The sequence below is a fragment of the Leucopleurus acutus genome (assembly GCF_964270905.1).
Source record: "Leucopleurus acutus genome assembly, chromosome: 14".
In the NCBI taxonomy this organism is placed as follows: domain Eukaryota; kingdom Metazoa; phylum Chordata; class Mammalia; order Artiodactyla; family Delphinidae; genus Leucopleurus; species Leucopleurus acutus.
Window position 1 is genome coordinate 11479688 of NC_139156.1, and position 24684 is coordinate 11504371.

Sequence of the window (24684 nt, forward strand, 5' to 3'; positions counted from 1 at the left end):
GAAAAAAGAATTCAGAATAATGATAGTGAAGATGATAGAGGACTTCGGAAAAAGAATGGAGGCAAAGATCGAGAAGATGCAAGAGATGTTTAACAAAGACCTAGAAGAATTAAAGAACAAACAAACAGAGATGAACAATACAATATCTGAAATGAAAACTACACTAGAAGGAGTCAATAGCAGAATAACTGAGGCAGAAGAACGGATAAGTGACCTGCAAGACAGAATGGTGGAATTCACTGCTGTGGAACAGAATAAAGAAAAAAGAATGAAAAGAACTGAAGACAGCCTAAGAGACCTCTGGGACAACATTAAACGCAACAACATTCGCATTATAGGGGTCCCAGGAGAAGAGAGAGAGAAAGGACCCGAGAAAATATTTGAAGAGATTATAGTCGAAAACTTCCCTAACATGGGAAAGGAAATAGCCACCCAAGTCCAGGAAGTGCAGAGAGTCCCATACAGGATAAACCCAAGGAGAAACCCGCCGAGACACATAGTAATCAAACTGGCAAAAATTAACGACAAAGAAAAATTATTGAAAGCAGCAAGGGGAAAACGACACATAACATACAAGGGAACTCCCATAAGGTTAACAGCTGATTTCTCAGCAGAAACTCTACAAGCCAGAAGGCAGTGGCATGATATACTTAAAGTGATGAAAGGGAAGAACCTACAACCAAGATTACTCTACCCAGCAAGGATCTCATTCAGATTCAATGGAGAAATCAAAAGCTTTACAGACAAGCAAAAGCTAAAAGAATTCAGCACCACCAAACCAGCTCTACAAGTGCTAAAGGAACTTCTCTAAGTGGGAAGCAGAAGAGAAGAAAAGAACCTACAAAAACAAACCCAAAACAATTAAGAAAATGGTCATAGGAACATTCATATCGATAATTACCTTAAACGTGAATGGATTAAATGCTCCAACCAAAAGACATAGACTGGCTGAATGGATACAAAAACAAGACCCATCTATATGCTGTCTACAAGAGACCCACTTCAGACCTAGGGACACATACAGACTGAAAGTGAGGGGATGGAAAAAGATATTCCATGCAAATGGAAATCAAAAGAAAGCTGGAGTAGCAGTACTCATATCAGATAAAATAGACTTTAAAATAAAGAATGTTACAAGAGACAAGGAAGGACACTACATAATGATCAAGGGATCAATCCAAGAAGATATAACAATTATAAATATATATGCACCCAACACAGGAGCACCTCAATACATAAGGCAACTGCTAACAGCTATAAAAGAGGAAATCAACAGTAACACAATAATAATGGGGTACTTTAACACCTCACTTACACCAATGGACAGATCATCCAAACAGAAAATTAATATGGAAACACAAGCTTTAAATGACACAACAGACCAGACAGATTTAATTGATATTCATAGAACCTTCCATCCAAAAACAGCAGATTACACTTTCTTCTCAACTGCACACAGAACATCCTCCAGGATAGATCACATCTTGGGTCACAAATCAAGCCACGGTAAATTCAAGAGAACTAAAATCGTATCAAGCATCTTTTCTGACCACAACGCTATGAGATTAGAAATGAATTACAGGGAAAAAAACATAAAAAACACCAACACATGGAGGCTAAACAATACGTTACTAAATAACCAAGAGATCACTGAAGAAATCAAAGAGGAAATCAAAAAATACCTAGAGACAAATGACAATGAAAACACAATGATCCAAAACCTATGGGATGCAGCAAAAGCAGTTCTAAGAGGAAAGTTTAGAGCTATACAAGCCTACCTCAAGAAACAAGAAGAATCTCAAATAAACAATCTAACCTTACACCTAAAGGAACTAGAGAAAGAAGAACAAACAAAACCAAAAGTTAGCAGAAGGAAAGAAATCATAAAGAACAGAGCAGAAATAAGTGAAATAGAAATAAAACAATAGCAAAGATCAATAAAACTAAAAGCTGGTTCTTTGAGAAGATAAACAAAATGGATAAACCATTAGCCAAACTCATCAAGAAAAAGAGGGAGAGCACTCAAATCAATAAAATGAGAAATGAAAAAAAAACTACAAGAGAAATATAGCCTGAGAGAAATTTCAAGAAATATAGATAAAAGATATAATAAAAGTTAAATCTCACCTTCTTGACTTCCCCTACCCCAAACCAGTTTTTGAACTGTGCTACGCAGAGTCTTAGGGATCCCTAGAAACAGAAGGTGGCTTCCAGCAGAAGCCAAGTAGGCAGGTCCCCAAGGAACCCCTCTTCTCCTATCACTACCTCAACAAAAGCAGCTCTGGCTTCTATGCATTTTATATACTGGATTTCACAGATTTTTAAAACAAAGCTTCCACTACCAAAGTGAGACTTAAAAACCACAGGATTAAATTACTCTAAAGATATTATCCAGCTCTAAAACTCTATGATTCTGGTCTATTAAACCAAATCCCCATAGTTGCCATTACATCTATATCAAGTTTCCATAAAATTTCCTGAGACTTTACCTTACCTCTAGCTCAAGATCCTGAGGTTCCATTTCAGAAAGTGATAGCACAGCAATTTTGGTAACTTTACAGACCTCATGGTCTCCTGGAAGTTTGCCCACCAAAGCTTTCTGCCGAATTAAAATAAGCCACCATGGTAGATCTGAAAGAGAAAAGTCATATTTAATGTCTGGCTTCTATAAAGTGGTACTGTCCCGGCAAGCTGAAGGTGAATAATCAAACACAGTGTGCAAAAGATACAACCCTTTAAAGCAGCGGTCCCCAACCTTTTAGGCACCAGGGACTGGTTTCATGGAAGACAATTTTTCCACGGCCGAGGCGGGTTGGGGTGTGGTTCAGGTGGTAATGTGAGCAGTGGGGGGATGGTTCAGGTAGCAACGCGAGCAGTGGTTCAAGCAGTAATGCAAGCGATGGGGAGCGGCAGATGAGGCTTTACCTGCTCCCCCCTCCTCCCCGCCCCGCTCACCCTGTTGCGTGGCCCGGTTCCTAACAGGCCGTGGACTGGTACCTTTTAGAGCACAACAAAGATACAAAAATGACCCTTAAATGTATGAAAATATTTTCAATGGAGATGTAAATTAAAATGTTGCAATACCATTCTCACCCATCAGCTTGGGGATAATAAAAAAGTATGACAGCACATTCGCTGGCCAGGCTGTGGGAACCAGGCACTCTCCTAGTGCTGGTGGGAATACAAACGCACACAACTTTTCTGGAGGGAAATTTTGTGATAACTAATAATAAAACATACACACTTACCTTTGAACCTAGCAATCCCACTCTTGTGAATTTACCTTGAAGACACACCTCAACAACACAAAAGTACACATACTCAAATCTATTCATTGCAGCAGTTTACAACTGTAAAATACTGGAAACAACTAGAATGCCCAGACATAGGAGAATGGCTGAATAAACTATGGCACATCTATGCAGTAGAGTACTATGCAGCTGTAAAAAAGCATTCTGTAAACTGCTAAGAAGTGATTCCTCGATACATTAAGGGGATAAACTGGATATTATTAATATACAATAAGGGTATTACATAGTAAGATATAGTATTAAATTGAAGCACAAAAGAGTATCTGGAGTGTGTCACCGTTTCTGTAAGAAAGATGAGAAAATATGCACATATCTGCTCATTTGTACAAAAAAAAAGAGGAAAGAGAAATTAGAAATTAATGAGATTGGTTACTGAACAAGGAGTAGGTGGAAATGACATGGAAGGAAGAGAAAACAGGAATGGGATAAAAGGGATCAGGGGGATGACATCTCTCCAAGTATACCCTTTCACGTAGTTTTGACTCTTAGAATCATGGTAATGTTTCACATCCCCTCAAAAACAAGTAGTTCAAATTAACCAGCATGTGAAGGGAACCCAAAACAAAATGCAAAGAGTAACCCAACTCTGTTACAAATGGAAAACGTAACCATAATGTAGGAGATAAGGAAGAAATAAACTAATCTAAATAACTTTGGAAAACAGTATTTTGCAAGGATAAAGACAAAAAGAACTGTATACAATATTGTACTCTGGTTAGTGAATTATTTTTCAGAAGAGTATGAGTTAGCAATTCCAAAACTACTTTATGTGTACACTAGGACTGAGCAAATAAGTAAATATATTGAAGAAAGTGGGGGAGGGGTGTAAAACAAATGAAAGAAGTATTTAATAATTACAAGAAAGAAAGGAAAGAAAACACCTAGAGGCCCAATAGTTATCTTTCCAATCCAAATTTCTACTTCTCACAAAAGATTTCTATTTAACTGAGAAATGGTCTATGAAAGACAGCATCCAAAAGCAATTTTTCATTTTATGAGACTCTACACCCTTTAAAAATACTACCTAATTAGTACCAAAAATAAAAATAATTGAAACAGTGTTTCAGGAATTTCTTACTATAGAAAAATAGCATGATGGATATATATTCCCCTTATGAAAAAATATTTTTAAAAGATATATAGTATTTTAATTTCCCCCATTTTTCCCCCAAATATTAGTCAACTCTCATTTGAGGGAAAGTGCTCTGGAGATGTGCTTAAAGCATTTCATAAATGCAAGAATTTGGAAACGTTTCATAGTTCTTTATAAAATAGGGTAGAAATCTACTCCAAAGTTTCAAGGCTTTTGCAGGTTATTTCATTAATATCATTAAACTTTAACCAAGGACCTACCATGTGCTGGGAAGTACGTCAGGCACAGATTAAGGTTACCAAGCACCTAACACACAATAAACCTAACACAAAATAAATAAAGCACATAATACATAATAAACTGTTGAATGCTAATACAGTCTGCTGAATAAAAAGAAATTCTTACCACAGGTCTCTTAACCTCACAGGAATAATTTCTATTTTACACTGAACAATTTAGTGTTGGCAGATGATCAGACAAGCCAACATTAGGAAGCCCTCTTCCCAGTTTATGCCTTCTTGCTTTCATATTAACATTAAGAATTGCGATTTTAAGAAATTACAGCAATGACAAAAACACAATGTGCACAATCAAATGTAATAAATGTCTTTCCAATAAGCCATCTAATGGTATAGTACCAAAAATATAAAAATACTAAATTTCAAACACAGAGGTTTTACCCCACACATAGACTCACTTGGGAAACGAAAGGCATGCTTTTTTCCACAAAAACATTGGTATTGTCAATACTGAAATTCAACTTACAAACTCAAATACATTTAAAAATAAAATATGCATATTTTTAGAGTTTAGCTAGCTAAACTCATACACAGAAACTGAAAAACTGAGGTGCTTCTATAAAAAAAATTACAGACTTAAGTTCAATATGTCTGAGGGATTATAATGAAGACTAAATCTGAGAAAATACCATGTAAATGATCTCAAACAAAAGAGAAAAAATTTTGTAAACAGTAGCTTTCCCTTTTCAGAGAAGCCTCAGTGTTCTGGACTTTGAGGTCAGAACTCAGACTCAAATTTTAGCTGCCTTATTTATTTGTCATGTACTTCAGCTTAATACTTAACTGCTCCAATTCTTGGTTTTCTCATCTGTAGAATGGGATAAAACCACCTATTTCAGAGAGTATCTATGAGGACTAAATAATTTTTATAATTCCTGTTATTATTACTAAGAGCTAATGTTTACCAGGTAGCAAAACATATGATAAACCTATGGTAAATAAAACAACATGGTGCCAGTACAAGAATGGACAAATGAATACTAGAAAAGAACAGAGAAGACAGACGCAGACCCATGTAAATATGGGCATCTATTAAATGATAATAAAGAGGGGGAAAGCATGGTGTGTCAATAATTAGTGTTGAAATACATACTGAAGTATCTGCAGAAAAATATCTGGAATCTGCTTTGAAATAATTTAGACGCTGGGAGTGTGGGGACCACGAATAAAAATGTCTTTTTGTAGTTGACTTCCAACCAGCTCTACAAATTGCACTGGGTTAAAATCTCATAAGTCTTTTAATATACAGTTTCCTGTCTTACTGTTTTCAGTCTTACACACTGATCAAAATGAAAAAACTAAGAGTAAGATAGATAAGGAAATCGATATTTACTAGTTATAATCTAAGTAAGGTGGGATGATGAAAATGTCCTGGAATTAGATAGTGGTGATGGTTGTACAACCTTATGATGATACTAAACACCACTGAATTGTAATTTAAGAGTGAATTTTATGGTGTGTGAACTACGTCTCAATCATTTTTTTAAAAAAACTCCTTCTAAAGAACAAAAGAACTTGTTAGGAGTCTTATCTACCAGGGCAGAGAGTAAAAAACTATATTTTCTGTCAAACACAGAGACACAGGTATTTGAAATAGCGTTCAAAGGAACATTAAAATCATAATGGAAAGAAAATGAAAAATTTGAATTGGACACTAAGATATTTCTAGGCTGCCCCTAGAAAACAAAACAAAACAAACAAAAAAACCTCATGAGAAATAGCAATATGTATTCCTGTAATTATTTTGCCTTAGGTGAAACAAAACACAATAATAAACACATAGAAGCCTGGAAGTTCGGCAAGAATGAGCATGTTAGTTACAGGGTTAAATGATCCAAATATATTTTCTCTAGTTTGTGCTTTAAGCCAAGAAAAATGTAAAAGTATTGACATATAGCATCACTACTGTTTAGCAATCCCAGTATCCAGTCAGGCATAGTTTTGTAATAAAAGTTTTTAAAAGCACAAATGCAGGTTACTGCATTAATTTATATCACCCACCAGCAGAAGAAACTTGGCTCAATTAAAGCTGCCACACTGAACTCTGGATATGCGGTACAACCATGTGTCAAAGGTAATTTAGTCTAGCAAGGTCTTTCAGCATAAAGATATTTTTTCAACTTTTTAAACATTTTACAATGGGAAAAAAGGTCAATTTTGTAACCCTGACTCCTTCAGGAAAAGACAGACAGGAAAATCTGACTTCCCCAGCAAGATAAGAAAACTGATTAGGAAGTGATTATCTTGAAAAGCATGACCAGTTAGGGCAAACTAAAACAACAGTCCTGGAAAAGATTCAATTGCTTGCCCTATACAATAACTGACTCAGTTAAAAGAGGATAAGTAATGGCAGGATAAAGATTTTCATTTAAAAAAAAAATTTTTTTTTTCCTAAAATTGGACGAAACTCTTTTCTCCCTACTCGTGACCTCACCTCTAGGAAGTACTGCATCTTACATATTTCTCAACATGACTATCCATCCTACTGACATATAGAAAAGATAAGCATTTGATCCAACAATGAACGTCTAGCAATCCTTTTCATTTTTATTAATGTTAATTCGATAGGAAATAAAGGAATACATTCCATTTGTTTAAAAATGTAAACATTACATATACAATTAATGTTCCCTTTGACCATTGTTCCCCACTCCATGGCAATTCTTCAAATCTAATCCAAACCCCACCTTGTGAGTTCTCTCATATAAGGAGACTAGCAGAGACTAGGAGAGCAATTGGTTACCATTGTAACCAATTGGCATTAGTCCATTTAGTCCTTTTAATCTTACTTGAGAGTTTAACAATGACCTTTTAAACATACATAATTTAGGGAATTTCCTGGTGGTCCAGTAGTTAGGACTCTGCGCTTCCATTACATGGGGCACTGGTTCGATGATCCCTTGGTCAGGGAACTAAATTCCCACATTCTTTGAGAATGAGCCCCTAATAAGTATTTGGCGGTGTAATTTACCATTTTTTTTTTCTTTTGATGCAACACAGCTTTATCTAGTCTTTCCAAAGCATTCAATTTAGCCTTCATAGAAACAGGAAGTCTTTCTTTTTGTATCAATACTCATAGTTGATGGGCTTATTTAACTATGTAATTACAATATAGAGTAAAACAAGTATGAACAGGATTGGAAATAAACACGATCCACCAGAAGGGAGAGGGCTTCCTACCCAGTCTCCCCTGGCCTTCAGAGCATCCAATGCATCTACCAACAGACTCTGCAGAGGCAGTAAGGCATGTTGGTTAATCTGGCAAACAGGTTAAGTGAGATTCAACTAAAAGAGCCCCTAGTGATAGAAATACATAGGCAGTACATATTCTGTGGGCCAGACACTTGAAGTGAATGAAATATTTGCGTGAAAATGATTTTGTTTTTCTGATATTTTTCTTCTGGCTCACCTTTTCCAAAGACTGGTTCTGATTTGAACTGGTTCAAAGGGAATTTTTTTTTAAGACTTAATTCTTTTAGAGAAAAATAAACTTATTTACTTTTGTAGCATACAAAGGTTCTGTTTTCACTGCTCTTTTGGACACTTTCCAAAGTGTCCCCTTTTCTCTGTGTCTCTCTATAAACATTCACCTTACGACCAAAGGCAAAAATAAAAAAGAAGGTGGATCTGATAACGACTCTCATATGTTTTCCTCCTTTAGCTTGTCCCAATCCTGCAGACTATATTCCTGAGGACAAAGCACTTCCTTCACCTCTCCTAGGTCCATGTCACCTGGAGTGTCCAACAGGAGAAGCTGGGAAATGACAAAGCAGAGAGAACCCTGCTGCCTTAACACTCGAAATCAGCACAATAGAATTTATAATTATATCCGCATGCCAATACATACTAACCCAGGTGGTTACTACATACTCCGAAGTTGTAACATAATATTCAAGTAACAAATATTTAAATTCTTGAAGAGCGTCTGTAGATTACGCCTCTAATAAATGCTCGGAGTCTGCATTTGCACCAGATGAATCAGAGAATGGAGATGTGTAGGTAAGAAGGAAAAAAGAGAATTAGGAAAGGGGATTATAGTTGGCTCACCTTTCCTTTCTTCTGTGTCAAGCTGATAATAAGAATACTCATATGTTTCTCTGCCGTTTCAAGTTGACAGTCTAACTAATAAGTTTAAGGCAAATGACTCATTGCCCTTTTTATATTTTAAGGCTTAGGTGTGTACAAATTTAAAATTGCTATATCTTTCTGGTGACTTGAACTTTTGCTATTTTTGAAATGTATATCTTCTTTATGCTTCTTGCCTTAAAGTCTGTTTTGATATTGGGATAGACACATATTTTTCAGTAGGTTAGCATTTGCTTGGTTTCTCTTTTTTTTCTATCCTTTTACTTTGGACCATTCTATATACATACACATATACTTAAGGTATTTGTCTTAAAAGCAGCTTGTAGATGAATTTTATTGTTTTTCCATTATGAAAAGCTTTGTTTTTTAACTGAGTACTAAGTCCATTTGTATGTAATGTAATTGTTGATAAACTTAAGAATCATTCTACCGTCTTACCATTTGTCCCACCTGTTCTACATGCTTTCTTTTCTTGCCTTCTTTTGGATTATTAAGTGTTAAAATTATTATTATTCCATTTCCCCCTTTATTAGGTTTTTACAATCTTTTATTATGCTATTAGTGGTTATATTGTAGGGTCTGATAATACGAGCCCTAACTTACAAAAGCCTAATGTAAATTAGTATTTTTGCCAGTTCCTGGACAGTGAAAGGACCTTAGAACACCAGCCCTTTCTAGCTCACTATGGTTACTATTATTGTTGTGTGTTTTCATTCTGCGTTAATTTTAAACCTCATATATAGCCAACTTTATTTAAATTTACCAACACATTTACTCTTTCCACTGAACTTCACTCCTTCCTACAACTCCACACTCCCATCTGGAATCATGTTCCTTTTACCTGAAGAATTCTTAGTATTTCTTTTCGTGCAGATACTGCTGATGACAAATTCTTTGTTTGGCTCAAAATGTCTTTTTTTCCTTAATTTTTGAAGGTATAAAATTCTAGACAGGCACTTTGAAGACAGCATTCCACTGTCTTCCAGCTTCCATTGTTCCTATCAAGGCTGATTGAATGCCGTTGAATTTAATGTGTGGTTTTTCTCTGGCTGCTTTAGGATGTTTTCTTTGTCTTCAGTTTTCATCAGTTTTACTACAAGGTGTCTAAGGGTGGTTTTCTTTGTATTTTTTCCCTTGCAGTTCAAAGTATTTCTTGACATTGTGACTTGTATTTATAGTTGGTTTTCGAAAATTCTTGGCTATTATCTCTTCAAGTACTGCTAGTCTCTTGCTGTCAGAAACAATCTGTCTAGTTTCTCTTGATCTCATTTTTTAAAATGTACAAAGTATCGTTAAATGATCCGTTATATAATATATTAACACACTATGCATTTTAAGAGACTCTAATAATTGGGTAATGTCTTAACGGCTTATCTCAAGATAAATTATGTTCCAATTTGAAGGATCCTGCTTTTCTTTTTTTTTTAAAACAAATCTTTGGTAGGAATTTAAATTCAGTCCAATGTGTGCATAAAACCTACTTCACTGATACCTATTGCATAAGCTATTAATTGGCCATTTAGTACTTTTAAATGAATATGAGCATAAGTCTATAGGTTTTATGCAAACTTATGCATGAATTTAGATTTCTACTAAAAGATATGGATTCATGGTATGTTTAATGTAATATTTTGCTTTATATTTAAGGTTATTTCTATTTTTTAAAACTACATTAAGAAAAATGCTTTCTTTTCCTAATGGAAATAGAGCACTATACATCTTTGAATATATTTCAGGGAGCAACGTACACCATTATACATCAGTTAAGTAGAAATACAAGTAACAGTACCAGCACACCAGAGCTATTTTTTTCGAAGTACATCATATTGGGCTTCTAATACTCTCAGTGACCAAAGAGCCAATTATTAATTTGTTCATTTTCCAAGCATAGTAACTACTCAGTGTTTCTTGATGGGTCGCTCTGTTGCCTACTAAAGCTTCCTAAGTCTGGGTATATAGAAAACTGACAATGACTCATAAGAACAGCATCTAGGGCCAAGAGGTACACTTATTAGGCTCCATTTCAAAAGTATCAAATGGTGGAATCAGAAGCATCTTCAGCTTAACCTATGAATTTAAATTCATTAATAATAAAATTCTTAATAATGACCTGCCATAAAATGAAATAATCTATCATACGCCATAAAAATATAAAGTCTTTTCTATTTATAATAGTCCTAGAAAACTATAAAAGTCTAACTTACAGAGTATCCATGGGCAAAATGAGTTTCTATATAAAAGTACATTTTCCAGGGAGTTCCCTGGCAGTCCTGGTTAGGACTCCACGCTTTCACTGCTGAGGGGATGAGTTCAATCCCTGGTTGGGGAACTGAGATCCCACAAGCTGCATGGTGCGGCCAAACAAAAAATAAAAAGTGGGGACTTCCCTGGTGGCACAGTGGTTAAGAATCTGCCTGCCAATGCAGGGGACACAGGTTCGAGCCCTGGTGAGGGAAGATCCCACATGCCGCGGAGCAACTAAGCCCGTGTGCCACAACTACTGAGCCTGCGATCTAGAGCCCGCCAGCCACAACTACTGAAGCCCGCGCGCCTCGAGCCCGTGCTCCGCAACAAGAGAAGCCACCGCAATGAGAAGCCCGCGCACCACAACGAAGAGTAGCCCCCGCTCGCTGCAACTAGAGAAAGCCCGTGCACAGCAATGAAGCCCCAACACAGCCAAAAATAAATAAAATAAAATAAAAATTTTAAAAGTCAACATTATAAAAATAAAAAGTACATTTTCCAGATAACTATATCTTTATCTTCCTAAAGTGCTAAGATGTTTTCTTACACGTTTATTTAAAATGTTAATATATTACATACTTTCCTACCTATTAAACCCAGGCATACTAAATATAATTGGGATTTTTATTTATGATGAAGGTTTATCATCATGAAGGTAAATTACTGCTTTGGGGGGTGACATAAGTATGCTTCAAGGTTGGAGGTGATTGGCCCCTGTGCATGAAGGGACCCAAGCCTACCGGCTGTAAAAAACCTGATAGCCAAGAACCAAGATCTTCTTTCTTAAACACAATTAGACCTGATAATAATTTGATTGTAATCACTTCAAAATGTTCAATAAGAATATAAAGGAGGAAATAAATATAGGAAGCACGTTTATAGCTGGCCCATACAGTCAGTCAGTCAATCTTACCTTAACAAGCCTCTTCTCTTTATGGAGTAAAAAACTTTTAATATCACTGCCATAGGGATCATTGAGGGAAACAACTAGAGTTTAAGAACAAATTCATTTATAACTAGGAAATGGAACGATCGTGAAACAGAAGAGGCAAGTTGGCTTGCCTCTAAAGTTTCTCTCTGCCTGAGGATATAAAAATCTGCCAGTTAGAGGTATGCTCAGAACTAAGCAGCATGCTTATCTGATGACCCTTGAGAGAGCTCAGAACTATGGGGCACCTTCATGTGTCCAGTTCAAGTACTGCTCCTACCGGGGAGGTGGAACCATCTGCACCAAGGAGATTGGAGCTCAGATCAGGGACAAGGGAGGTGATGGAAAATTCTGAAGCATAAAGTAATGGAGCAGGCTGAGGGGAGCAAAGAGAGGAGGGAAGGGTCATTCAGCACCGAGGTACCTGGGAAGAGAGTAAAAGGAAGAGGGAAGCAAAAACCAGAGACAAGAAGATGCCAAAGAAAGGAACCAATTGTACCACTTAGCTGCCTGCTTCCAAGACCCAAAGCTATTAACAGAATAGGTCAGCTAAACTACAATTAAAGAATCTTTTAAGGATTAACCAGGAACCTAGTCACCAATGTAAATCTTACCTCCAAAATAAGGAGTTCTGAGACCCTCATGAATGAAAAAGCGAATAAAAAATGACTGTTTTTAAATTACATTGTAGATTATTTGGTAGAAATGTTATGTTATGAATAATACTGTTTCTTTCTTTTTTTTTTTTTGGCTGAGTTGGGTCTTCGTTGCTGCCCGCGGGCTTTCTCTAGTTGCGGCGGGGTGCGGGGGGCTACTCTTCAATGCGGTGCGTGGACTTCTCATTGTGGTGGCTTCTCTTGTTGGGGAGCACAGGCTCTAGGCATGTGGGCTTCAGTAGTTGTGGCTCACGGGCTCTAGAGTGCAGGCTCAGTCGTGGCACACGGGCTTAGTTGCTCTGCGGCATGTGGGATCTTCCCTGACCAGGGATTGAACCTGTGTCCCCTGCATTGGCAGGTGGATTCTTAACCACTGTGTCACCAGGGAAGTCCCGAATAACACTGTTTCTTTAAAATACTTCCTTCAAATCAACTTTAGTACGTGAAAAAAAGTCACCTTTGTTACCAAAAGGTAGATTACTTAATTTTTAAATTAAGTTAAAATCAGAAGTAATGACAACAGGATACAACAAAAGCTATTCTCTGACTTAAATATTTTCAATGGCTTTATTGAGATATAATTCATATACCTTAAAATTCACTCATTTTAAGTATAACAAGTCAACGATTCTGAAGAATTTAGAGTTGTACAACCATCATCGCAATCCTTACATGTTTTTATTATATGAGTTGTCAGTAGACAATAAAACAATCCACTTCTCTCAAGTGCAACTGTACGCAGACAATTGAACTCGTATTTAAACAGAAGCACTATCTAAAGACCGTGCCTGAGAAGCAGGCCTCCAGCAGAGGCTGAGAGCTCTGCAGGGACCCTGTCAGGCTTCTCTTCCTTTTTCTCCAGTGCCCTTGAGCAGTGGGGTTTTCTAATGGCTTTTTAGGAAACTACTAAGGCAACGCTGGTGACACTCCATTCATTAAACACTAAAGTATAAAAATATTTCATGTCGTTGAGTGTCATAGCAAGGTCTCCACTGACAGCCACGGACCAAACTCAAACTTTTTAAATCATACGCATAATACACTTCAGCATTTTAATGATCGAGATATCCTCACCACTTTAAAAGTGAAGAAACAGCAGATGGTGTGTACTACTTGAATGAGTGGGAGCGACTTGCGTGAACTGTGTCTGTAGCTGCTCAACACTAGGAGTAGTAATTCACCTAATTACTACTAACCTAGGAGCCTCTATTGCTAAATTAATCAGGATTCCTGACAATTCTCTCTTCAAACTATTTCTGAATATATTGTAGGAAAAATACTTTTGCATTTTATATTCAGATATTTCTTACCCTAACGAGCTTATCCTCTTCTCAGTCTTCAAAACACGTATCCCCCTGGGATACGTTCCAGGACCCCAAGTGGATGCCTGAAACCACAGGTAGAACCGAGCCCTATATATACATTCTTTCTTGAACACTGGGATCATTACTAAGTAAAATAAGCATCACTTGAACACAGCACTGTGATACCTCAACAGTCGATCTGATAACTGAAACGATTACTAAGTGACTAATGGGCTGATAGCATACAGTGTGGATAAGCTGGACAAAGGGATGATTCACATCCCAGGCAGGAGGAAGCAGAACAGTGAGATTTCATCACACCGCTAGGGATGGCGTACAATTTAAAACTTACGAATTGTTTGGAATTTTCCATTTAATATTTTCGGACCATGGCTGACCGCAGGTAACTGAAACTTTGGAAAGTGAAACCACGGATAAGGGGGGGACTACTGGATTTTAATTTAAAGAGTTTTTGTAATCCATTTACAGCCTCCAGCCTCGAGCAATCTCTTCCTGGCTCTGTGATGATACAGCTATCTCCTGGATGGAAGGCATCCCTAAGGAAGTGGTGTTTGGGTTGAGGCCTGAAATATTAGTATGATAATCTGGACAGGGCCAAGGTGAGGGGTGGGGAATGAGAGGAAAGTAGTTGTTGGCAGAGTTAGCAGCTGTGCAAAAAGACTCCCGTGATTGAGAAAACACATTTCAGTCCTCAACTCAGACATCACTTCCTCAGGGATGCCTTCCATCCAGGAGCCCCCGCTACCACCAGTCAGGCCCCTCTGCTATGTGCTTCACAACATCCTACATTTTTCTTCTTCAGAAGCTTATGTTTAATGATAAAATTCTGATGGGGTAATTAATGTCTATCTCTTGGCTTCGATTCTATGCTCCTGGAAGCTTTGAATTTTGTTCATCCTGCAGCCCCCAGCACATAATAGGCACTCCGTCAATATTTATTAAATAATTATTTGTTGAATATTTTTGAATAGCCACTGCACAGGGGGACACAGCAGTGAGCAAAACACACATAGCCCCTGTCTTGGAGCTTATACCCTGGGGAAGGAGGATGGGTGGAAGAGGACAAACGAAAAAGAAGAAAACAAAAAATTAATGTGTAATTACAACTGTGGTAAGAGTTTGACTATCATCCTTACTCCCCCCGGACACTACAAGGAATAGAAGACAATGATTTTTCATGAAGCTTTGCTTTTCCTTCATCTATTTAGCACATTACATGTCCCTTCTACTTTCTGTTCCTCATCTTAATAAATCCCAAGTGATCAAACCAAAGTCAGACACCTTCAGGTTGTCAAAAATAGGCTGCATTAGACCCTGGCTGAAAGTCCACCTGCCTGCATATGTCTGGGGAAGACATCTTCCAAACTGAAGAAAGGCTAATGGTTCTAAATTGTTGTTTTCTAGGCACCAGGGTTAATAGAACAATTCTGGGGACAGAGCTTGCTAAAAGGAAGGGCAATTATCAGCAAAGGATACCACAACCAAATAATACTTTTAAATTCTTCCAACACACATTTTTCTAAAGGGGCAGATGGATTATAAAATATAACCTTCACTAATGCTACTAATATTTCACTTCTAAAAACATTACTTTTTATAATCCCCACCATGTCACCTTTTAGTGACATGTTAGTATCATTAGTTTCAGTAAACATTAATATTATTGGAAAAAAAAGTCTAAGTTTAAAATTTGTTCAAAATTGTATAGCTAGAACTTAAGTGGTTCTCTAGTGATATACGTGACACCTCTAAGTTACCTTTAAAACTAAGGAAAAAGTAGTAATAGCCAGCATCTATTGAATGCCTACTATTAACAGGAGCTATGCTAAGCACTTCATGTAAGTTTTATTAACTCTTACAATAAACATATCTAGGAGGTGTCATCATCTTTGTCTTATAGTTGGCAACTGAGGCTTGGATGAAGTAACCTGATCCAAGGCAACTGTGTAATCTTACGGTTAGTCCACTGCTGGGGCCAGTGCCTACTCAGTGACATTTGGGGAATGGCCTATTCCACTGTAAAACAAAGGGTCAGAAGCAATGGGGGGAATTCTCTTTGACATGCTTTTGCAGTGAGTTTTCCAGTGGATGTTAGGTTCCTGTTAAGGGCTGAATTATGTTCCCTTAAAATTCATATGTTTGAATCCTAACCCCCAGTGCCTCAGAATGTGACCCTATTCTAAAAAGTGGGATCTTTAAAGGTGTAAGTAAGTTAAATGAGGTCATTAGGGAGGGCTGTAATCCAATATGACTGGTGTCCTTATAAGAGGAAATTTGAAGACAGACACTACACAGAGAGAAGACAATGTGAAGATGATGTGAAGACACAAGGAGAAGACAGCCATCTACAAGCCAACGAAAGAGATCTCAGAAGAAATCAACCCTGATGAAACCTTGATCTTAGACTTCAAGCCTCCAGAACTGCAAGAAAATAAATTTCTATTTAAGCCCCCCAGTCTGTGGAACTTTGCTGCAGCAGCCCTAGCCAACTACTAACGGTTCCTAAGTCACGACTGCTTACATCCCATGAGCTTGATGACAGTCATGGCTCACCCACGCCGTTTTTAGACTGTCAATGACAACTATTCAAGTAAACTTATGTTCCCATCTCACTAGGCAAGAAAATTCGTGCATTAATATGTAGAGACTAAGTAGGAGGGAAACAGCAGTGAGAAAAAGTTTAAGTACAGACATTTTATTCCCCTCATCTTCTACCCCCAGAAGGTAAGATGCCCCCGTAGGAAAATGCACATGGAGTGATTATCTCCGTTATAACACATACCAGGAACACACTGCCCATCGGCCAAGGTGGTAGTGTGATCAGAGCAAGAGCTTTAATGGGACACAGGGAGGGGAGGAGACGAGGCATGCCCAGGACAGAGGATGAAGAAAGAGAAGGTGACAAGAGTAAGATGGATGCTCAGGGGGTGGGAGCTGGGGGTGGAGTGATACACAGGGTGCGGCTGCAGTTCTCTTGTGGGTGAGGGGAAGAAGAACAGCAGGGGGCCCAGAAAAAACTTTCCTTTGCTTCCTCCCCACACCCTTTCTTAACAGCCAAACCTTAGAAGTGATGGGGCAGGAGGAAGAAAAAAGAAAAAAAAAAAAAAAAAAAGGGACAGGTTAGGAGAGTGAAAAACTGAGACACCTTCCCTGCCCTTCTTTATACTTCTTTTTAGTATTTTTTTCTCTAGTTCACTCTATTCCCCACCTTTCCCTCTTCCAAAATATCCTATATAACAGCTATCTACACTGCCTACCAACTTCTTGTTTTTGGTCCAAAGAAAGGCACGTGGTGCAAGGAGAGAAAGTGCATGTAAACAGGGGCTGACCACAGGAACTGCCCACACCTCCGCTACCTCCTAATGACCATACTTTGACTGCATCAAACTCATCAGCCAGTAACATATTTGTACATTGCTTGTAGGAAATGACTTTGGGTTGTCTGCCAAGGACAAACCCTCCTGCTTTGCTTGCCCGTCCCCGCTTAGAGCAGTGGGCATGTTTGACCTTTGTGACCAGGGACGGTCCCTGGCTCAAGGTAAGCCAAAAAGTCTCTTCCGTAGGGGTCTGAACTAGATGGCTAGTCAGTCTCCAGGGGTTGTAGGGAACGTAAGATGTTGGTTGGCTTGAGGGCTGAGGTTGGTTTGAGTACCACATAAATGCATAAATTCTGTCCCATGTAACACAGAAACAGAGACAGCCAAAAGAAGAGAAGACTGCAGGAGCTGTACGTGGGGAAGTGGTGGTCAGATACCACCTGCCGCAAAAGTAATCTCAGATCCTGAACAAATCCATTTCTTGGTTTTGTTCCCTTGAATTCCTAATAAAAATTTGTTTGCATAAACTGATAGGTTTGTATTTGCAACCAAAGAATTGATGAAATAGTGATAATTTACTAAGCACCTTTAGGTATATTATCTTATTTGAGATTCACAATACCCTAAGGAAAAAAAGTGGGCAGTTAGTTTTACTCTTGTTTTACAGTTTATAAAGTTAGAGGCTCTGGGGCGTTGTAGCCCCCAATGAACCAGCCTCCTGGGATGGAAACCCTTGTGAAGCCCCTTCCCACGTTAGTTCTACGTTTGGATGTGTGACCTCCTTAGACCAATGGGATATTAGCAAGCTCAGTGACACAAGCAGAGGCTTGATAAGCCCTTATACATTGGAACTTGTCGTCTTAGCACCCTGAAAGGATGCTAAGGTATCCAGGAGAGACAGGCCCCAAGGAGAGGCCTTGTGAGATGAGACACGTGGACAGAGATGCCACATGAAGGAAAACTGAGATGCCCCCAGGCAAACCCCCAGCTGAATGTTGCCACATGTATGACCCCAGCCAACAGAAGAAAAGGGCAGAAGAGCCGCGTGGCTGACCCATAGAATCGTGAGCTATTATACGTTGTTGTTTTAAGGCGTTAACTTTTGGGACAGCTTGTTACACAGCAACAGATGAAACAGATGTTATGTAACTTCTCCTATATCTGAAAGCTAATAAATACAGCCTGAATTCAGGTCTCTTGACTCATGTCAGTGATTTATTCATTGTTTCAAGATATAACTGAAATTGGAGAAAAATAACTCCAAAGTTTCATAAGCTTCACTTAAACAATAGAAAATGAATTTTAGCTCAGAACATTCAACTGTGAAATTATCCTGTCAGCATATAAATGAATTAAAGATATACGTATGTAAATGTGGACAGGTAGGAGAGTGTGACTAAAATACTTAGCATGTTACACAATGTCTAATGCTTTTCTCCTTTGTATTGAAAGAATTTTAAAACTACCAAAGACAGAACATACAATAATGCTCGCAGTGGTATTATTTCTAATGGCAAAAAAACAAACAACAATGACAAAAATTACCCAATGACAGAAAAAGGACAAATTATGATATATTCATGCAATAGTGAAAATAAGGAACTAAAGTTTCCTATATCAACGTGGATAAATCACAAAGCATCAAGTTGTGGGAGTGGAGAGGAGAAGTGGAAGAACACAAACAGCTTAATATCATTTATATAAAATTCCCCAAACACAAGGCTCAGCAACATGTTGTCGAGGGATATATGTGTAACAACAGCAATAATGAAAATCAAGGGACGAATAAGTACAATATTCAAAATCACAGAGTCTCTTGAAGGGAAGAAGGCAGGAGAGGATATACTTGGAGAAAGGCAGTGAGGGCTCCAAAGACATTCATCATGTTTCATTCCTTAATCTAGGTGGTAGATAAATGCGTGTTTGTTTTTCAGCAAGCTATACTGCATATCCGTGATAAATAGCTTTTCGTGTCTATAAAATAGATGACACATTTCAGAAAATAACCACAAGAATTAGCAAAAGAATATTAGACTGTCTCCGGCAATTTGTGCTTTATATCATCCAGAAATGACCTAGCTTCCAAATGCTCAGTTATTTTATTTTTAAAGCATTTTTAAAAGCACACTACAGAGGTAGCTACACTCCCAATAACACAGCAATAACAGCAAAGCTTCCTATAGCTCTTAACTCACATTAAAATTGCTACCAAAGGAAAAACAGATATTTAAATTTAGTGCTTAAAATATTTCATTCAGTCCTTTTCATGACTTTTTGGGACCTGCCTACGTAACACCTACCTTCTTACAAACAAAATTCCCTCTGAACTCAGCACAGGTGCCTGTCCTTCAAATGGAGGGCTTAGTGAATGATCTAGAGCTTCCATGAATTTGCCCGCCCTGGATACAGCTCCCGGAAAGGACTGCACTGTGTACTAACAGACCCATACTCCTCCCTGGCCAGAGTTGACTATATTAGGAATGGACAGCTAACCCAAAGCCAACCAGTCCCGGTCTGACACCTGCCTACCTCTCCAGCCTTGTTCTTACTGTCCTCTCCCTCAAAATCAGTGTGGTTGGTGTATCTTTCTGTCAGAGCACCTAACACAATTCACAAATAATTATACATTTATTTCAAGGATTACTCACCAATGTCTAACTTCCCTCTTAAACCATAAGCTCCGCTCATGGTGGGAACAGGTCAGTTATTGCTCATTATTGTATTCCACTGACTAGCACAGTTCCTGACACAATTCCTAAAAACAGGCATTTAATAGCTTGTGGGGTTTTTTTTAAGAGGAAGAAAGGATTTTAATATTATGCCCCCCTTTCTCTAAAGCTTTTTGGGCATCCCTTGGAGATACTGTGGATTCAGTTCCAGACCACTGCAATAAAGCAAATAAAATGAGTCACACAACATTTTTGGGTCTCCCAGTGTACAGTTGTTTACACTAAACTGTAGTCTATTAAATGGACTGGCATTATGTCTAAAAACTGTACATACCTTAATTAAAAATACTTTCTGGGCTTCCCTGGTGGCGCAGTGGTTGAGAGCCTACCTGCTGATGCTGGGGACACGGGTTCGTGCCCCGGTCCGGGAAGATCCCACATGACGCCGAGTGGCTGGGCCCGTGAGCCATGGCCGCTGAGCCTGCGCGTTCGGAGCCTGTGCTCCGCAATTGGAGAGGCCACAACAGTGAGAGGCCCGCGTACCGCAAAAAAACCCAAAAAAAACAAAAAAAACTTTCTTGCTGAATATACAGCGGAGAAAAGACAGTCTCTTCAGCAAGTGGTGTTGGGAAAGCTGAACAGCCCACATAAATCAATGAAGTTAGAACACTCCCTCACACCATGCACAAAAATAAACTCAAAATGGCTTAAAGACTTAAATATAAGACATAACACCATAAAACTCCTAGAAGAGAACACAGGCAAAGCATTCTGAAATAAATAGTACCAATGTTTTCTTAGGTCAGTCTCCCAAGGCAATAGAAATAAAAGCAAAAAGAAACAAATGGGACCTAATCCAAACCTATAAGCTTTTTGCACAGCAAAGGAAACCATAAACAAACAAACAGACAATCTACAGACTAGGAGAAAATCTTTGCAAACCATGTGACTGACAAGCGCTTAATTTCCAAAATATACAAACAGCTCATACAACTCAATGACAAAAGAACAAACAACCCAATCAAAAAACGGGCAAAAGACCTAAGTAGACATTTCTCCAAAGAAGACAAACAGACAGCCAACAGATACATGAAAAGATGCTCATCATCGCTAATTATTAGAGAAATGAAAATCAAAACTACAATGAGGTACCACCTCACACTGGTCAGAATGGCCATCATTAAAAAGTCTACAAATAGCAAACGTTGGAGAGGGTGTGGAAAAAAGGGAACCGTCCTATGCTGTTGGTGGGAATGTAAATTGGTGCAGTCACTATGGAAAACAGTATGGAGGTTCCCTAAAAAACTAGAGTTGCCACATGATCCAGAAATCCCACTCCTGGGCATATATTTGGAGAAAACTATAATTCAAAAAGATACAGGCACCCCAATGTTCATAGCAGCACTATTTACAATAACCGAGACATGGAAACAACCTAAATGTCCATGAACAGATGAATGGATAATGAAGATGTGATATGTATATACATATATGATTATATATTTTTTAAAAGAAAAAAAAATCAATACAATGGAATATTACTCAGCCGTAAAAAAAGAATGAAATAATGCCATTTGCAGCAACATGGACGGACCTAGAGATTATCATACTAAGTGAAGTAAGTCAGAAAGAGAAAGACAAATACCATATGATATCACTTATATGTGGAATCTAAAATATGACACAAGGGAATTCCCTGGTGGTCCCGTGGTTAGGACTCGGCGCTTTCACTGCCAGGGCCCAGGTTCAATCCCTGGTCAGAGAACTAAGATCCTGCAAGTTGCGTGGCGTGGCCGAAAAAAAAAAAAAACTTATTTATGAAACAGAAAAAGACTCACAGACATAGAAAACAAACTTATGGTTACCAAAGGGAAAGGGGGAGGGGAGGGATAAATTAGGAGTTTGGGATTAGCAGATACAAACTACTATATATAAAATAGATAATCAACAAGGTCCTACTGTATAGCACAGAGAACTATATTCAATATCCTGTAATAAACCACAATGGAAAAGAATATGAAAAAGAATAAATACATACATGTATAACTGAATCACTTTGCTGTACACCAGAAAGTAACACAACACTGTAAATCAACTATATTTCAATTAAAAAAAAAACTTTATTGGGACTTCCCTGGCAGTCCAGTGGTTAAGACTCTATGCTTCCACTGCAGGGGGCGCAGGTTTGATCCCTGGTGGGGGAACTAAGGTACCACATGCCGCATGGCACAGCCAAAACAAACAAACAAGCAAAAAACAATAAAATACTTTCTTGCTAAAAACTGTTAACCATCATCTGAGCCTTCAGTGAGTTGTAGTAGTAACAAAGATCACTTATCACAGATCACCATAACAAATATAAAGTTTGAAATATTGCAAGAATTACCTAAATGTGACACAGAGACATGAAGTGAGCAAATGCTGCTGGAAAAACGGCACCAATATATTTGTTTGATGCCAGGTTGCCATAAACCTTCAATTTGTAAAAAAACGCAATATCTGCAAAGGACAATAAAATGAGGTATGCTTGTATTTTTGTTTCACTTATATGGAAATATACCCACTTTGGGCAGACCCAAAATTAAGGTAAAGGAATCAAAGCCATTACAGAATCTACATTTATCCTCAAAGAAGAAAATGTCATAGAATGCCACATTAAATTTGACAAGTTTAAGGAGTTTACAGAAACATACCTGAGTGAAGCTGAATTTTGCCAATAACACCTTCTACCAACCCCAGACAAATGGGATTCCAGGCAAGAAGTAGATCAGTAGCTAAAATAAAATAAGAAGCAATCATGAAAACATATTCATCAGAAAACATATTAAAACAGTATCTTTATAGAGAACAAACTAGTGGTTACCAGTAAGGAGAGGGAAGGGAGAAGGGGCAATATAAGGGTGAGGGAGTGGGAGGTACAAACTGTTGGGTGTAAGATAGACTCAAGGATGTATTTTACAACACGGTGAATATAGCCAATATTTTCTAATAACTGTAAATGGAAAGTAACTTTTTAAATTGTATAAAAATTTTAAAATTTTTAAAAAGAAATGTCACAGGAATGTCACAAGACGATTAAAAAAAAAAACCGGTATCTTTAGCAGTATATTAAAAAATGATCAGCTTTCCAAAAGAGCAGTTTTCAACACCCAGAACTGAATACATTACTATCGAGCACTTTGTGGACAGGTATTAATTCCGACCTGAATAAGCCTTCTAATATACGGACAGTTATGGGGAGATAACTGAAATTCTAAAACTCTACTCAGATGGGAGGCAGTACTCTGGCGCCCTGCAGTGGAGGAAGGAGGCTGGTACACTACAAGAGGGCAAACAAGAGGAGTTATCCAAGGTGCTGTCGCCATGGCCAGTCCCAGATCCAAAGACAAGGCCTGAGAAACCACCACAGAGATGTGCACTTACCCTTTCCCAAAGAAGCTAACACCAAGCAAAGAAACCCAGAAAGCAAGTGCTCTTTTATGTGACTTCTATGGAAAAAACAATAGGAATTGCTTCCATTTATACTGAGTGCCTAATATGTGCCAGGCATCCAATCAGGGTTCCTCATCTGAACCACAGAACAAGACAATGATTTGGATGACTGTTTTCTCAATTCTCCCAAGGATGGTACATAGTTTGTACCATTCTAGACACACAGAAGAGAAGCTAATTCATTACATACAAAGGATGCCTGAGGACATTAGGGCATAATTCTGTTGTGGAACCCAGGCTACAAAAGGCTGTTATATCCATGGAGATAAAGGTAACATTAGTGGTGGTTCAATAGCAGGAAAAAATTAGCAAGAATGAAAACAGCATTTCTCTTAGCAGAAAATTAAAATTACATTTTAGTTATTACCATTTAAATTCTATTTTAATGAAATGTATAATCAATCTGTAACACATGTGGGTAATTACAGAAGAGTTTTTGACTATTGTATCTTGAACATCTCTGTTGTTAATGATACATTCAATGGGAGGCAAAAAGAAGTTACCTTCTGTTTTTATTTCAAGAATTAAAGTAAAATAGGGAATTAATTTTTTTAAAGGCTGTTATACACATTATCATTTCTAACCCTAACAATTCTATGAGTTAGGTATTAGGAGTCCCAATTCACAGATGAGGAAATGGAGCCTTAGAAAAGTAAAGTGGCCATGTCATACAACGGATCAAGGGCAGAGCTGCAATTCAAAGCCAGGTCTGCATGACTCATGGCCTGTGCTCTTAACCATCCAACTACAGTGCCTCCCTCAGAATTTATATATGGAACTAATCAGTAAGACAATATTTACATTTTAAATAACATGCATTCTTATTATAAATACTGTATAAAATTGGAAAAAATATTTTATCACTTCCATCCCGCCACCCAGAGATAACATTATTTTGCTACATTTCACATATGTCTGTGTGCATATCCAACTGCAATATTGCAAACACAAGACTATATGTTAATTTTTCTTATACCATTTCGTATTTTCTCACATCTTTAAAATATTCTCCAAAATTATAACTTCATGGCTAATTTTCCACTTAAGGAAGCACTTCCTCACTCTTGGACATTTAAGTGATTTCCAATTTTTCTCTATTATAAACAATACTGTGATCAATGATGAACATTATGCAAATACTTTATTTCCCTAATTAATAGCTTTAGAACAGTTCCTAGGAATGAAATTAATAGGTGAAAACATTAAAAAAAAATGAAAGCTTTCAAGTATTACCAAAGTGCTTTCTGCAAAGGTTATGCACCAA

The 24684-nt window shown here is 37.8% G+C and overlaps 1 protein-coding gene across 3 annotated transcripts in view; it reads right to left on the reverse strand.

Moving 5' to 3' along the window:
* Window positions 1-24684, reverse strand: part of INPP5F (inositol polyphosphate-5-phosphatase F) — a 93122-nt gene that overhangs the window by 50781 nt on the left and 17657 nt on the right. For all 3 annotated transcript variants that reach the window (XR_014326741.1, XR_014326742.1, XM_082854727.1), the window contains exons 2-3: window positions 22622-22702; window positions 2495-2631 (exon numbers count right to left, since the gene is read on the reverse strand). Coding sequence is in view for 1 of the 3 variants with exons in the window: in XM_082854727.1 (XP_082710853.1) it covers window positions 2495-2631; window positions 22622-22702 (218 nt within the window). In the remaining 2 variants the exon portion in view is untranslated. The remainder of the gene's footprint in view (window positions 1-2494; window positions 2632-22621; window positions 22703-24684) is intronic.